Source organism: Torulaspora delbrueckii, chromosome 2 (assembly GCF_000243375.1).
Source record: "Torulaspora delbrueckii CBS 1146 chromosome 2, complete genome".
NCBI lineage: Eukaryota > Fungi > Ascomycota > Saccharomycetes > Saccharomycetales > Saccharomycetaceae > Torulaspora > Torulaspora delbrueckii.
The window spans coordinates 760,406-775,617 of record NC_016502.1 but is presented as its reverse complement, the minus strand read 5'-3'; the positions used below and the strand labels follow the sequence as shown (position 1 = coordinate 775,617).

Genomic DNA, 15,212 nt, shown 5'->3' with positions numbered 1-15,212 from the left:
CCTTTTTTGATGGGTTGAGCATTGCGCTTCGATCACAATACAGCTACTAAAGGTGGCAACCACTGTTGTAGGCCGGACGTGCCAACAACTCCCCCACTCGATCTATGGAACTACTGGTTGTTGATGTTTGTGGGTTCAAGGTTTGTATAATCATTTATTACAAACTTAGCCGCCGAAGTCCATAATGCTACCATTCGAATAGAAAAAAGCCCTACATTAACAAGGTTATAACATCAAGTTCCATAAAGCACATCCCCATCGCTTTAAGGTGGCTGTCACTTTTACTATGGCTTACGTTTGTTGAATTCCCTCCGGAGAGACAGAAGTGAGCTTCAGGTGTCATCAGGGCTAGAAGTGCCATCAAATGCTGTTCTGATATTGTGCAATCTAATTACTGCGGTATGTATTATGCATGCTATAAGAAACCCGAGATGTCGACCCATTGTCAATGATACACTAGCTCAGGTTTTGAAGACAAGAAGACGAGAAATGAAAGCGTAGCCTAACACAAACACCTTATACTACTTGAAGAGCTCAATTTGAAATTTCAATCAATTCTTGGATGACTGTTTAAGGCAAACAAACAGATCCAGAATGGCTAAAGGTACGTGCAAGGGGTGATGTCCCGTTCAAAACCGTTTAGTTATTCTTAAAGAAACTGTGATCTAGAGGTACATGAGATAAAGTGACCAAGTACTTATCATACATTCAGCCGTTAGCGTCAAACTGCTTTGTTGTAACAAAACTATAATTTATATGCTCACTCCCATCCAAAGTTCTGAGGAATAAAGGCGGTCTGCAAGGTATTTCTGAGGCCAATTATATGTTTGGCAAGAGCTGCGATTAGCAAACTATTCTGTGGCAGCGCTAAGGGGCTACACTCGAGCTACACTATCCGATATTTGAGTTCAATGACCCATCAAGGGCCCCCATTACGACATTTCAGGCCATTAGAGTGTCAAGACTATAGTAGTGGACTCGAAAACCCTGTTTCTGATCCATGGGTGGGATCTTTGGCTTTGATCATAATTCACTATGGTTTGTTCTATTTCAAAGTGTCAACTTCTCGAAGCGAGGAAAGCGCGTTTGATTAATTTCGATGAAACCAAAGAACTTCGACTTAATAAACGTAAGTCTGTGAAACACTTAGAGTGCGTCTACGTGACTAAGCACCAAAATGTCAGAAAACAGGAGACGTAGACGTGAGCAAAACGATGATTCCGATTCTGACAACGATTTACCACCATCGTCTCCACAACATGGCTCCGCTAGACTGCTAGATCCGGTATCATCGCCTTTTGGAGCACCCATGGAAGACGAAATGGATAATCCTGAAGGAGCGGATGACGAGATTCAGGATGATCCAGATCTCGAAGAGCTTGAAGAACAGATGAATGAGGTTGATTTGATGGGCGAAGATATGTACGCAGATTACGGTGATGATCCAAATAAAGACAGATATGATCTCAGAGATATCGATGATGAGGCGCAGAAAGAGCTTTCGTTGTCTGAGAGGCGTAGAATTGATGCTCAACTTAACCAAAGAGACAAAGTATTAAGAAATACAGCTTATATGGATGATGATGATGATGAGGGCGCTGGAGGCAATCAATTGGATGATATGGGGTTACCGGTCCAGAGACGTCGCAGAAGAAGACAGTATGAAAATGCAGCACATAGCGATGATGACTTATTGAGTGATATTGATATCGATCCGCTCACCGAAGAACTTACGTTAGAATCATTGGCCAACGTTAAAGCAAGCAGCTATGCTGAGTGGATTACTCAACCAAATGTCTCGAGAACTATTGCTAGGGAAATCAAATCATTTCTGCTAGAGTATACAGATGATACGGGTCGATCTGTATACGGTGCGCGTATCAGGGTTTTGGGTGAAATGAACTCTGAATCTCTGGAAGTCAACTACCGACATCTAGCAGAATCTAAAGCTATCTTGGCGCTTTTTTTGGCGAAATGTCCAAGTGAGATGCTCAAAATTTTTGATCTAGTCGCAATGGAAGCCACGGAGCTGCACTACCCCGATTATGCCCGTATCCACTCGGAAATTCATGTGAGAATATCAGATTTTCCAACTATCCACAGTCTAAGAGAACTACGTGAGTTTAATTTGAACTCGTTGGTGCGAGTCACTGGTGTTGTCACAAGAAGAACAGGTGTCTTCCCACAACTCAAATACGTTAAATTCAATTGTTTGAAATGTGGATCTGTGCTTGGTCCTTTCTTTCAGGATTCCAACGACGAGATTAAGATCTCGTTTTGCACAAATTGTAAGTCGAAGGGCCCATTCACTGTGAATGGTGAGAAAACCGTCTACCGTAACTACCAGAGGATAACTCTACAGGAGGCTCCAGGCACGGTTCCTGCAGGACGTCTGCCAAGGCACAGGGAAGTCATACTTCTTGCAGATTTGGTTGATATCTCGAAGCCTGGTGAAGAGGTAGAAGTAACTGGTATATATAAGAACAACTATGATGGGAACCTTAATGCGAGAAATGGTTTCCCTGTGTTTGCCACTATTATTGAAGCAAACTCGATCAAGAGAAGGGAAGGAAATATGGTAAATGGGGAGGAAGAGGGACTTGACGTTTTCGGTTGGACTGAAGAAGAAGAGCGTGAGTTTCGGAAAATGTCAAGAGACCGTGGTATTATCGATAAAGTTATTTCATCCATGGCACCATCTATCTATGGACATAGAGATATCAAGACTGCTGTTGCATGTTCTTTGTTTAGTGGTGTGCCCAAGAACGTGAATGGTAAGCACGCTATTCGTGGTGATATTAATGTTCTATTGCTAGGTGATCCGGGAACTGCTAAATCGCAAATCCTGAAATACATCGAAAAGACGGCGCACAGGGCTGTTTTCGCTACAGGTCAAGGTGCTTCTGCAGTTGGTTTGACTGCGTCAGTAAGGAAAGATCCGATCACAAAAGAATGGACACTAGAAGGTGGTGCGTTGGTCCTAGCAGATAAAGGTGTTTGTCTAATTGATGAGTTCGATAAGATGAATGACCAGGACCGTACATCTATCCACGAAGCTATGGAACAACAAAGTATATCTATTTCGAAAGCTGGTATAGTGACCACTCTTCAGGCGCGTTGTTCGATCATCGCAGCAGCAAATCCAAATGGTGGTCGATACAATTCAACTTTGCCATTAGCCCAAAATATCAGTCTGACAGAGCCCATCCTTTCGAGATTCGATATTCTATGTGTGGTCAGGGATTTGGTTGACGAAGAAGCAGATGAAAGGCTAGCAACTTTCGTCGTGGACTCGCACGTCAGATCACATCCTGAAAACGATCCGGAGGACGAAGATCATAGCAATCACAATGAGGCTGAAGATGAAGAGATGGATGAAGAAGCTGCACGGATAACTGCCAGGCAGAGACGTTTAGAGAGGCAAAGAAAGAAAGAAGAAGAAGTTTCTCCTATACCGCAAGAGATGTTAATCAAGTACATTCATTATGCAAGAACCAAGGTACATCCAAAACTTCATCAAATGGATATGAACAAAGTGAGTCGAGTTTATGCAGATTTGAGGCGAGAGAGTATTTCGACGGGGTCGTTCCCGATCACAGTGCGTCATTTGGAATCGATACTGAGAATCGCGGAGTCATTTGCAAAGATGAGATTATCTGAATTCGTCTCTTCGTGGGATTTGGATAGGGCTATCAAAGTTGTTGTGGATTCCTTCGTTGACGCTCAAAAGATTAGTGTGCGCCGTCAACTACAAAGGTCGTTCGCTATATACACGTTGGGCCATCGACAAAACTCTTAGTGCAAGGCACAAAATTTGTAAAACTAATGTACATACAAGACACTTTATCTATTGCTTTTCGTCGTTTGCTTCAGTAGATGGAGTCTCTTCCTTCTTTTGGGTATTATCCTTTGAATTATCCTTGGCCGAAGTTTCTATGTTAAAGATTCTGTAAAGCAACTCGTGTGTATCCTCTTTGCAAACCATCAGATTAACGCATCTGTTACCTTTCCACACGGGCAAGAACAAACTTTCCTTATCGTCGCCTTCTCTCTCGACTTCAATAAACGCGCAACCGGAACTCAATTCATTCATCTTTTCAACAAAATGATCATCGACACCTTGGGCCTTCATATCATCAAATTTTGGGAAAGATTCAACCAAGAGGATTTTGAGTAGCTCTAAATTGGTCTTGACAATCCTATTGGAGGTCATGTGGTGCTTCATAATTGGTAGAGCTTCGCTCTGAATTCTCCAAGAACACTCGATATCGCTTCTTTGAGAGACGAATAGTTTAACACCGGAATAGATGATTTTCAATCTGTCTTCATTAGCTTGAATAATGTCTTTCAAAGCTGAACAAACTGTGTAAACGACTCTTGATGGTTCACCAGTGGCATTACGCACTAGACAAGATTTCTTATCAAATTTCTCGTCAATCCCGTAGAAACTCCAACAAGTCTTTAGAGCTTCGTGGTACGGGTCAATAAAAACGAACGGTTCTTCATTGGCATCACGAGGCAATTTTTCTTTCTTCTCGACTGGAGCGGCGGTCTCGGTGGTCTTGATCTTCTTTTGTTCTGGTTCTTGAGCAGCTGGAGTCTCAGAGCCTAGTCTCTTTGTCGAATCGGAATCTTCAGCAATTTTTTCAAAGACAGTGATGAAGAAACCACCAGTGTTTTGTTGGTGTGGGTAAACTCTGATACAGTTTTCCAAATTGAACTTGGCAGCTTCCTCTTCAGTAGGTGGGAACCAACTATCATGTGTGCCTTCATCACCCTTTTCTCTTGGAGTCATATTCCTGTCGATCACTGGCCATTGAGATACACCCTTGGATCTCACAAGACCTGGCAACTTATCCTCACAACTGACCAATCTGATCTTATCACCCCATTTTCTCAATGCTTCTGCGACAACAGCTTCATTTTCAATTGGATTCATCGAACAAGTAGAGTAGACCAGTCTACCCTTATTTTTCAATAGATGCAAACCTCTGTTCAAGATGTTGAATTGCACGGTGTGCAGACCTAACCCACCTTGTGGGGTCCAATCTCTCCACACGTTAACGTTCTTTCTCATCGTACCGTCACCTGAACATGGAACATCACAAAGAACTCTATCAAATTTGAGGACGTTTGCCTTGCTGCTATCGTCTGCTGCTGAACTTTTGATTCTTGGGAAAAATTGGGCATCGTGATTGACCACCATCAAATTCGCACTGTTTAACCTCTTCAATTGATGAACCAACATATGAGATCTCTTTGAGTCTGCGTCATTGGCAACAACAAACCCTGTTGGCTCATCGGTATCTTTATGTAGAGCTTCAATCATTTGAGCGGTCTTTGAACCTGGGGCAGCACACATATCTAGCACTGTATGATGAGGCTCGACTTCTAGCACAATTGGAGGGATCATAGAGACTGCTTCTTGTCTAGAGATATTGCCCACGGCGTTTTCGACAACCAGGAATCTTTGAGTCTTGGCGAATTGCTCATTTTTACGAATAACAGTCTTCGGAACATCCAATTGCCAAGCCAGGTGATCTGGATACCATGGCAACTCCAATGGAGCTTTCAAAGTTTCACCTTCAAATTCGACATTCGTCAAGTTTGGTAAATGTCTTTCCTTAAACATTTGCAAGACTTCCTGCGCATGTTTTCTGGAGCCTGTAACTCTGAAAGTCAAGGGCAATGGACTTTGGCAAACGGTTTTAAATTGATCCCATTGATCCTGTGGGAATAATGCGAGGTCTTTATAGTATTTTTCCCATTTCTCATTTTCTCTAACGAGTTCTGACCAATGCTTTTGAGCTCTAGAATCATCACGAGCACCGAAAGTTTTTTTACCTTTCTTGAAATTTCTTCTACCCATTGTCACAGGCTTCGATTGATGATACTGCTATAGTTAGGCCTGTTGCTACTCATGGATCATAACATTTAAGAGATGCCCTCTGTGTGCGTTTAAAAAAAATTTTCCAAATAATCACCCAAGACGAGATAACTTCGGCGGCTAAATGTTTGATGGCGAAACTCTATAATTAACAGCTTTTGAGACACACTGAGAGGGTCCCTCTTTCACCCGTCCACTCTCATACTCCACTAAAAAGTCTCTAACCCATTTTTCGACTAGTAGCCCCAGTGTAATCATACTTGTCTCATCAAAACACCTCACCAAGTGCGGATACCGCTGTACAATCAATTGCGTAGCGAAATAATGTAAAACACGCAGGTCGATTCTCGGTACAATCTCCCCTTCGAATAGCCCATCAGCACGATCCTTTGCAGAATCAGCCTCTAAGTCTTCCCTAGTCTTGAACGGCACAGGAACCAAATGATCCACTTTCTCGGCCAATACTTCATCTGCACTCACCACATGCGTACCAAACTCTACTATAAGATCACTGCAGGCTTCATAAACAGTTCTATCCATCCCGTATAGTTCTTGAAAAGTGTTTAGTTGTTTGTAATGGATCTTTGTTTTTGTCTAACTCCAAAAAATCAATAAGCCACAAAAGCGGCTGGTAAAACCAAAAAAAAAAAGGGTAAAAAGAATTTGATGGTTCATACACTCCACAACCCGCAAGGGGAGGGAAAATACCGGTTGAGCACTAATTTCCGAGAGCGTGCTATCCCGACCGCCTCCATCACGGGAGGTCCTTGCTGTCGCTGGATGAAACTCCCCTAACAGCGGTGAGGACAAAGCGCGGGTTCGAAACCGCACAGGGGACTACTTTGCCGCTGAAACCTGGTTATGGGGCAGATTTCTCATGCCCCGGCCTCAAAGCTCGTACCCGCAAGGATCGATTAATTGGTTAAATCGGGACACTTCAACTCGGCGCTACACAACAGAGGAGTAGACAGCACTCAAAACGCGGCGCGCAGCGCGAAGATTACTAGAAGTAATCTCCTTGCCCAGCCATGAGACTGGGCGTGCAAATCTGCGTCCGGCCGTAGGGTTCGATCCCAGGCCAGAAATCCCGGAGTATATCGTTCCACCATGCCACTACAGCATTAAAGTGAAAAAGTTTTATTTCAAGTGGTAGCGCTCAAGAACCAACACGTGAGCGGAGTATTTTCCTACTCTATAAACACTGGTATATGTGAATGAGCACGGCTATCATCTCATCGGCAGGACACCGGCAAGATGAGTCGTAATTGTGCTGATGATATAAAGAAGATTTCCCAGGCTATGGATGTATTGGCCAAACTTGTTCTTGAGAAACGACAGGAAGATGGTTCTTTACAACTGGAGTATAAGAAGAAGCTCGATGAGCTAGATAAATGTATTCGAATGATAGTGGGTATAACGGGCAATGAATATTCTATCGATAGGAATCATATCGATCGCATGCTTGGAAATGGTGTGGAAATACTAGAGAGACAAGATTCACGAACACAGGAACTTCGGAAATTCGCACTGATACCTATTGTAGAGAGTTCAACTAAACCTAAAAAGAAGAAGAAAAATAGGATACCTTGTTCATTTTGTCATGAGGTAGGTCACACTAGAGCAAAGTGTGAAGCAAAATTGATGTATACGCCTAAGGATTCTTAAAGTAGATAGATTTATTTATTTTTTCTCGGTCATAGCCTCCCTTCTAGCTGCATCCTGTAGCAGATTAGTGTCAACCATGTTCTTGTTCAGATAAACGTACCTTACCGTCGACCCCCTTATAAAGATGTTTCTAACAGAGGTTAGGTGTGGATATTTACTTTCGTTAGAGCATGAAATGTTGTCGAGTTTCAGATTCAGAAATTGGTCCACTGATTTTAATGTTCCTTTCAGTTCAATGTCATTTTTCAACTATCGCAAAGGGTTAGTATAACGGACTGTGTAAGTTGCATCGCACTTGTATCATACCTCGACCGTGACTTCTTGATCCACTAGGGTCTTGAAGAATGAAAAGAATAGCATTGGGCAGTTTGTTTGTCGGTGATGGTTGAGGTCTTCTACACTATTTGAATCTTCTTTTTTAGGCTATGAACGGACGAGAGGGAAAATGAAAAAATGAAAAATGACAGCTTACAAGTACGTTATGTAGTAATTACGAAGTTACCTAATCGTTTTGGGAATCCTTTCTTGATTTCAATACTAGCGGATGACCAGTGACTCGGAAATAGATATCCTTGACATCGTCAGTCATGGTTTCGAAATGAGATGAAGAATCATAAGACTTGGATAAGTAGATGTTATCTTTAGAACCATCTTCCTTTGGTTCAAATAGTTCGGCGATTCCCATAAACTTCTCCTCAATTGGTCCCAATAGTTTAAATGCAGGTTCTAGTTCGATGTGAGGCTTGTCTGTTTCGATGATGGTTGAGATAATGGCCAAATAATGATTTTTAGAGCAAACATGGTGAGCATCGGACATCACAGCAATGTAGATGTCGTTCTTCCTCGAGACTTGACTTTGTGGGATAATGATTTGTAAAGAGTCTGCATTGCTTGTACCTGGAACTGGATGATTTAGGATACAAATTGCTCTTATGACTCTTTGGCCCGTGGACTTACATTTCTCGGGGAAATAGGTTGGGTCTGCAATGACTAATGGAGCATTGAAGGTACCTAATTTGGTTTCAACACCTTTGAATTTACCTTGCTCAGTGTACAAAACTTTCTCGATAGGGTTGTCTAACATGTACGTACCACCATAGATTGCCGACAAACGAGCAAAACCTTGTGGTAATTCACCTAACCCATAGAGTGGGTATAGGTATGGAGATTTACCATAACGAGCGACACTTTGACAGTACAACACAATTCTCTCGAAAGATGGTCTTGCTGGTTCATTCAAATAATCGTCGTTGGTCCAAAGAGCCATAGAATGTCCGATAAATTCTTTAGTCGAGTTACCCAAGCCAAACTTGTAATACACCTCATCCATAGTGTTTTTATCCAAGTCAAGACCTTGATGGGTACTTGATTCATCCTCCTTGTATGAGCTTATCCATTCTAAAAACTTCTTCATTCTTCTCTTTTCAAAGATACCCATCAATGGCGATGAAATGGCCTCCATTTCGTTAGCTGGAACTTTGTAGATCTTGCCCTGTTTGAAAACGTACGAACCAGATACCTGTTTGAAGTCAACGTACCTTGTCACATCAGTATGTATCAAAATGTTAGTTAGTTCACCATTCGCCATCAAGAACTTAGGGATCAGATCGACACTCCAATCCCTATCTCTCCCAAACTTAGCTTCTCTATCCTCTTTAGAAATAGGGTTCTGTTTGAACTTTTCATAAAGCTGCGACAAAGTCACCGAAGCACTCTCACCACCATAGTGGTCTTGCTTATCAATATGCAGCACTTTCTTCCCATCTACAGATAAAAGTCCTGAAAGGATACATTCCGTGATCCCTGTTCCCAGCACAATAACATCATATTCGGTATCAGTGGTCTCTCTCTCCACCTTGGTATCCATTGATTGGTTATCCATCCTATCTAGATGTTTAACTACTAGACTCGCAATAACGAAACAATCGATCAAGCCGCTTGTTCATCGTTAAGAACCCCTGTCAATGGCAGTTTGTGAATCCTTTATACCCAGGCCTCACAGGTGTGGAAACTCGGGTAACTTTAGGCTGATCGTTTAGCTTAAAATATGGCCGATAAGCAGTTAAAGTTGAAAAGGGCATTGGTGAGCATGGCCGGTCGTCGATTTGGGTCAATGCTCTCTGACGGGGTTGTTGTGCGCATATCAAATGCGTTGTTCAAGTCCTCGCTGGTGAAAGGTGCAAAGACTGTCTATGCCAAGCCGATTTCAAAGTTCGAGATCAGGAAAGGTGAAAAATGGGCAGTCTGGGGTAAGGAGAAGGGTACATTTTTGAATGTCTTGGGGAATAGATATTTGTGTGAACCTCCACTATCGTTACAGTATGGCCGTACTCGAGAATCTGCACCACACGTCGAGCAGGTTTCTTTCAAAGGTGTGATGCCAACGGCCCATTTAAGTGCACGATATGAACACTTTAAAGATGAGTTTGATCAAACATGCAAAAAATTTATACTGGATAATGCCATTGGTTCGAATGCAGTGTCCTATGATGTGGAGACTACAGGTCGGAAAGTGAATATGAAACTGTATGATAAACTCATTAAAGAATTGAAATTGACTGAGCTACAGGACAGATGGGCCATGGGATTAAGTAATGGTCAGATGAGAAGAGCCAGGCTCGCCTATAGTTTACTAAAGGAACCGGATATTTTGCTGATAGATGATCCTTTCCTCGGTCTGGATCCTACTGCCACTTCCATCATCTCTAAATTCTTGAAAAACTACCAGGATGAGCAAAACTGCTCAATAATTGTTGGCCTAAGGGTCCAGGATGAGATTCCACAGTGGTGCACGCACATTTGCTATCCAGATGAGAATGAAGGTATCCTGTTCCAGGGTCCAATAGATAAGTTTCAGGAACAAATTGCAAACATAAGAGAGAAACGTGCATTAGAGCTACAGATGCAAAAAGGTTCAACAGTTTACTCAGTGGAAGACCTATTATCGTCACATCCAATGTACAAGAAACCACATCATGAAATTGTCAGGATGCCTCATACTCTCGAATTGAAAGGCTTGGAAGTTCAATACAAGGGTTCACCGGTGCTACAAGATCTCCACTGGCAAGTTGCGCCAGGTTCTAAATGGCATATTAGAGGTGATAATGGAACAGGGAAATCTACTTTGCTGTCATTGATCACCGCAGAACATCCGCAATCCTGGAATTCCAAAGTCGTTGAGAATGGTGAACCAAGGAGAACTGGTAGAACAAACTACTTCGATATCAACCAACGAATTGGGATGTCGTCTCCAGAATTACATGCTATACTCTTAAAGAATGCCGGAGACAGATTAAACGCGAAGGAAGCTATTGCGACAGGGTTCCATGATGCCTCTTCCAATAACTTTATACCGACTTGGAAGCATCTGGATCATACAAAGCAGTTACTGATTGAAATGTTCTTGAACTACTTCCATTTGGAGAACATGGAAAAAACGCCAATCGGTCAGTTAAGCGTCAGTGACCAGAAGCTTATACTATTCATCAGAAGTCTAATTAAGATGCCAGAAGTACTTATCCTCGACGAAGCCTTCTCTGGCATGGATTGGGAGCCAATGATGCGCTGTCACGAGCTATTGAATCGTTGGCCGGGCACTGTTTTCGTGGTATCGCACGTAGGGGAAGAAACACCTATCTGCGACCACTACTTGAGACTCATTGCACCGGGAGACTACGAGATCGGCGATGTAAACCACGATGATCTTTAACTCTACACATCTCATCTCTTCTATAGTTGTGCCATATACGGTGTACTGATGCGTTGGGCATCGTCTTTTCGCCTCGAAAATCTCCTTTCTCGCGTCTCGCTTTCGCACAATAGTAGAAACAAAGCCATCATCGAGGCTGCAATCGTCTATGGAAACGGAGGCTGATTGTGTGTATATATTAGTGGATAGGGCCGATTGAGCATTCTCAATTACAACATTCGAATCCTTGATTGTGAAACCTTATTTTTTTTCATTCCCACTGTATTACCTGTTGCAACTGTGAAAAGGGAAACCCTCGTTGATAAAAAAGAGCCAAAGTGCGTTCCTCATGAGTACACCTGCTAATGACGGACGTGTTCCATTGATCGAGCCAGAGGATTTACCTGTAGAAGTGAAAAGAGAAAACGAATATGGTTCATTAGGTTCACGAGATTATCTATACCAGGTGAAATCGTTGAAAGATGAGCCAATTCAACGACCAATCATTGATACTCCGCCATATTACATTTCATTGATTACCTATTTAAACTATCTGATTTTGATGATCCTGGGACATGTTCATGATTTTCTTGGGATGACTTTTCAAAAAGATAGGCATTTGGACGTTTTGGAGAGAGATGGGTTTGCACCATGGTATTCCAAATTTGAGAGTTTTTTTGCCAGGAGAATGAAGAAAAGAATTGACGATTGCTTCTCACGTCCAACTGCTGGAGTTCCAGGAAGATTTATTCATTGCATTGACCGTATATCCCATAATTTGAACGAATACTTTACCTACCCAGGTTCTACCTCCATGTGTCTAAATCTATCCTCCTATAACTATCTTGGATTTGCTCAAAGTGAGGGTCAATGCACAGACGCCGCATTGGCCAGTGTTGATAATTACGGCGTACAATCTGGTGGACCTAGAACACAGATAGGATCAACTGATCTTCACGTTGAGGCTGAGAAACTGGTTGCATCTTTTGTTGGAAAGGACGATGCGATGATCTTCTCGATGGGTTACGGTACTAATGCCAATTTCTTCAATGCTTTTCTGGATTCAAGTTGTCTGGTGGTCTCGGACGAGTTAAACCATACTTCAATTAGAACAGGTGTTAGATTATCAGGAACTGCAGTGAGAACTTTCAAGCACAATGATATGGCTGGTTTGGAGAAGCTTCTAAGAGAACAAATCGTTCTTGGTCAACCAAAGACACGTCGTCCATGGAAAAAGATCCTGATTTGTGTGGAAGGGTTATATTCAATGGAAGGTACTGTATGTAATCTACCTGGAATCGTGGCCTTGAAGAAAAAGTACAAGTGCTATTTATTTGTTGACGAAGCTCATTCCATAGGAGCAGTGGGACCAAATGGACGTGGTGTTTGTGATCTATTTGGCGTAGATCCAGCAGACGTGGATATCTTAATGGGAACTCTAACGAAATCGTTTGGTGCAGCTGGTGGGTATATCGCTGCGCAACAATGGATAATGGATAGACTGAGATTGGACCTTACAACAGCCAACTATAGTGAATCAATTGCGGCACCTGTCCTAGCTCAAATCATCTCTTCCCTAAAGACTATTACTGGTGAACTTAAGCCAGGCGAAGGTAAGGAGAGGTTACAACGTATTGCGTTCAACTCTCGTTACTTGCGTCTAGGTTTGCAAAGACTCGGATTCATCGTTTATGGTTCTCCTGATTCACCTGTCATCCCCATGCTTCTATATTGTCCATCTAAGATGCCCGCATTTTCAAGAATGATGTTACAAAGAAAGATTGCCGTTGTCGTGGTTGCATATCCTGCAACACCACTGATTGAATCCAGAGTCAGATTTTGTGTTTCTGCAGCATTGACAAAAGATGATCTGGACTACTTGTTACGCCATGTTAGCGAGGTTGGCGACAAGCTGTACTTAAAACTAAGTTCAGGAAGGGCAAGCCCTCCAGAGGATGGTAATCCACCAAGATGGGATATTGAGGATGTAATCGCACGCACGGCGGAAGACTGCAAAGATAATAAGTACTTTGTCATATGATGTATGAAATAGCATAACCACCTATATTTAACGTTTTGTTCAGTATTCAAGACTGCGCGCTTATAATATATACATTTTATACGGGATAAAACAACAACTATGAATTTACAAGAAATGCATTAGGGATAAGCAAATATCAGCTATAAGTGCCATTCAATTAAGATAATGTCCTCCTTATATAGAATTGGTACTGCTACCAAGGATGTTATTAGGAAATTCCGTACCTCAACAGCCAGAGCTGAAGTAATTAGATGTTTACCAATCAAGATTGAACCAAAGCCCTCGTATGAGATTGTTATTGAAGAAGAAGAACGGGAAGAATTAGAAGATATCACAGATGTAGATGAAATGGCCGACATACTTCCGGACAACAGTCCTAGGTTCCTGCTCACTGCATATCCCGTGACCACGAAGGAAGGAATCAAGCAAACACCTCTGATATTGTTGTTTTGGAAGCCGGCTACTGTTGTATCTCAAGAGTGGAAAATGCTGTACGCCGGAGCACTCGAAATGGTAAGAAACGAGTGTGGCACCTCAAAGCTAGTAGAAGTAACATCGGGATTGGAGGATGATGACGATATAGAAGATCTGAAGCAACAGCTAAGTAAATGATGCTATCTTTAATATTGGTAGATAATGTAATCAGTGACTGAAATATTTCATGGGACTGTTTGCTCAATCTGTACACACCCAAGGCCCAAAAAATTACAACCGTTGAAAACTGGAAAATCTTGAAAAATTAAACTGAAAAAAAAAATTCAGTCTCCCAGAGCGAATCGTTCATCCTAAGGGACGCACAGCGAAAACGAAGCATCTTATAATAAAGCTCCACATTGAAATTTCATGAATAGTTTAATTCTTGTTTCTGTATTATTTCATAAGACATCACGTACTAAATCAGCCAAAATGGGTCGTATGCACAGCAAAGTATGTCGCTAATTGCATTAGCACAAGTGCAAGCACTACAATCGTGAGATTGAGGATTGACATCTTGGATGTCTTCCGCTCTCTTCATATATTTCGGATCATTTCATTCATTTGTTTTCCGGTGTACATCAAAAAGAGTTTTTCTCTTTTAGAGCTCATAAGAGCTCGCGATGTATTAGCTGGGTGATTCCAATTTTTCTTTGCCAAATCAAGATACTTTTCCTCTGTTCGATAACATTTGAAAGCTCTTGGATGAGATAAAGAATGGGCACTTGAGTGTGCTCGTCATTAGCAAGTAATCACCTAGCGGAGAATGAATGAGATGACCTGAGGATATATGAGAAGAACTTTCCAAGTTCATCTTTACTAACAGTTTCCATTTTAACAGGGTAAAGGTATCTCTTCTTCCGCTCTTCCATACTCTAGAAATGCTCCAGCTTGGTTCAAGTTGTCTTCCGACGCTGTCGTTGAGCAAATTACCAAGTACGCCAGAAAGGGTTTGACCCCATCTCAAATCGGTGTCTTGTTGAGAGATGCTCACGGTGTTACTCAAGCCCGTGTCATCACCGGTAACAAGATCATGAGAATCTTGAAGTCTAACGGTTTGGCTCCAGAAATCCCAGAAGACTTGTACTTCTTGATCAAGAAGGCTGTCTCTGTCAGAAAGCACTTGGAAAGAAACAGAAAGGACAAGGACGCTAAGTTCAGATTGATTTTGATCGAATCTAGAATCCACAGATTGGCTAGATACTACAGAACTGTCTCTGTCTTGCCACCAAACTGGAAATACGAGTCTGCCACTGCTTCTGCTTTGGTTAACTAGAGTGTTTAATCTGCATCAATATTGTAATTTTTAATTTTGGTCTAACAAAACACTATCCACTAATTTTTAACGATATAATGTAATCAATCATTCAATTATGCTCAATTCTACTTCATAGAAGGGTACCAGCGGTCCTCTTTTTAAGTTAGACTTAACATTATAGGTAAAAAGTTAAAAAAAT

At 41.9% G+C, this 15,212-nt stretch overlaps 10 protein-coding genes across 10 annotated transcripts; 6 read left to right on the top strand and 4 right to left on the bottom strand.

Annotated features, from left to right (window-relative positions):
• Nucleotides 1-1,177: 1,177 nt before the first annotated feature.
• Nucleotides 1,178-3,799, top strand: MCM2 (MCM DNA helicase complex subunit MCM2; the record flags this gene model as incomplete). Its single annotated transcript, XM_003679732.1, has 1 exon — nucleotides 1,178-3,799. The coding sequence occupies one exon, from the start codon at nucleotides 1,178-1,180 to the stop codon at nucleotides 3,797-3,799; it is 2,622 nt and encodes an 873-aa protein (XP_003679780.1).
• Nucleotides 3,800-3,847: 48 nt separating this feature from the next.
• On the bottom strand, nucleotides 3,848-5,869 carry NCL1 (tRNA (cytosine-C5-)-methyltransferase; the record flags this gene model as incomplete). The annotated part of the gene is made up of 1 exon (XM_003679731.1): nucleotides 3,848-5,869. The coding sequence occupies one exon, from the start codon at nucleotides 5,867-5,869 to the stop codon at nucleotides 3,848-3,850; it is 2,022 nt and encodes a 673-aa protein (XP_003679779.1).
• Nucleotides 5,870-6,007: 138 nt separating this feature from the next.
• On the bottom strand, nucleotides 6,008-6,427 carry RRN10 (Rrn10p; the record flags this gene model as incomplete). Its single annotated transcript, XM_003679730.1, has 1 exon — nucleotides 6,008-6,427. The coding sequence occupies one exon, from the start codon at nucleotides 6,425-6,427 to the stop codon at nucleotides 6,008-6,010; it is 420 nt and encodes a 139-aa protein (XP_003679778.1).
• Nucleotides 6,428-7,141: 714 nt separating this feature from the next.
• Nucleotides 7,142-7,552, top strand: TDEL0B04370 (uncharacterized protein; the record flags this gene model as incomplete). Its single annotated transcript, XM_003679729.1, has 1 exon — nucleotides 7,142-7,552. One exon carries the CDS (start codon nucleotides 7,142-7,144, stop codon nucleotides 7,550-7,552), a length of 411 nt encoding a protein of 136 aa, XP_003679777.1.
• A 15-nt stretch (nucleotides 7,553-7,567) lies between these two features.
• LSM2 (Sm-like protein LSM2) lies at nucleotides 7,568-7,912 on the bottom strand (the record flags this gene model as incomplete). Its single annotated transcript, XM_003679728.1, has 2 exons — nucleotides 7,568-7,801; nucleotides 7,865-7,912. The coding sequence occupies 2 exons, from the start codon at nucleotides 7,910-7,912 to the stop codon at nucleotides 7,568-7,570; spliced, it is 282 nt and encodes a 93-aa protein (XP_003679776.1).
• A 142-nt stretch (nucleotides 7,913-8,054) lies between these two features.
• Nucleotides 8,055-9,419, bottom strand: GDI1 (Gdi1p; the record flags this gene model as incomplete). Its single annotated transcript, XM_003679727.1, has 1 exon — nucleotides 8,055-9,419. One exon carries the CDS (start codon nucleotides 9,417-9,419, stop codon nucleotides 8,055-8,057), a length of 1,365 nt encoding a protein of 454 aa, XP_003679775.1.
• A 180-nt stretch (nucleotides 9,420-9,599) lies between these two features.
• TDEL0B04340 (uncharacterized protein) lies at nucleotides 9,600-11,261 on the top strand (the record flags this gene model as incomplete). The annotated part of the gene is made up of 1 exon (XM_003679726.1): nucleotides 9,600-11,261. One exon carries the CDS (start codon nucleotides 9,600-9,602, stop codon nucleotides 11,259-11,261), a length of 1,662 nt encoding a protein of 553 aa, XP_003679774.1.
• A 328-nt stretch (nucleotides 11,262-11,589) lies between these two features.
• Nucleotides 11,590-13,281, top strand: LCB2 (serine C-palmitoyltransferase LCB2; the record flags this gene model as incomplete). The annotated part of the gene is made up of 1 exon (XM_003679725.1): nucleotides 11,590-13,281. One exon carries the CDS (start codon nucleotides 11,590-11,592, stop codon nucleotides 13,279-13,281), a length of 1,692 nt encoding a protein of 563 aa, XP_003679773.1.
• Nucleotides 13,282-13,446: 165 nt separating this feature from the next.
• On the top strand, nucleotides 13,447-13,893 carry AIM7 (Aim7p; the record flags this gene model as incomplete). The annotated part of the gene is made up of 1 exon (XM_003679724.1): nucleotides 13,447-13,893. One exon carries the CDS (start codon nucleotides 13,447-13,449, stop codon nucleotides 13,891-13,893), a length of 447 nt encoding a protein of 148 aa, XP_003679772.1.
• Nucleotides 13,894-14,187: 294 nt separating this feature from the next.
• On the top strand, nucleotides 14,188-15,031 carry RPS13 (40S ribosomal protein uS15; the record flags this gene model as incomplete). The annotated part of the gene is made up of 2 exons (XM_003679723.1): nucleotides 14,188-14,208; nucleotides 14,597-15,031. The coding sequence occupies 2 exons, from the start codon at nucleotides 14,188-14,190 to the stop codon at nucleotides 15,029-15,031; spliced, it is 456 nt and encodes a 151-aa protein (XP_003679771.1).
• Between the last annotated feature and the right edge of the window lie 181 nt (nucleotides 15,032-15,212).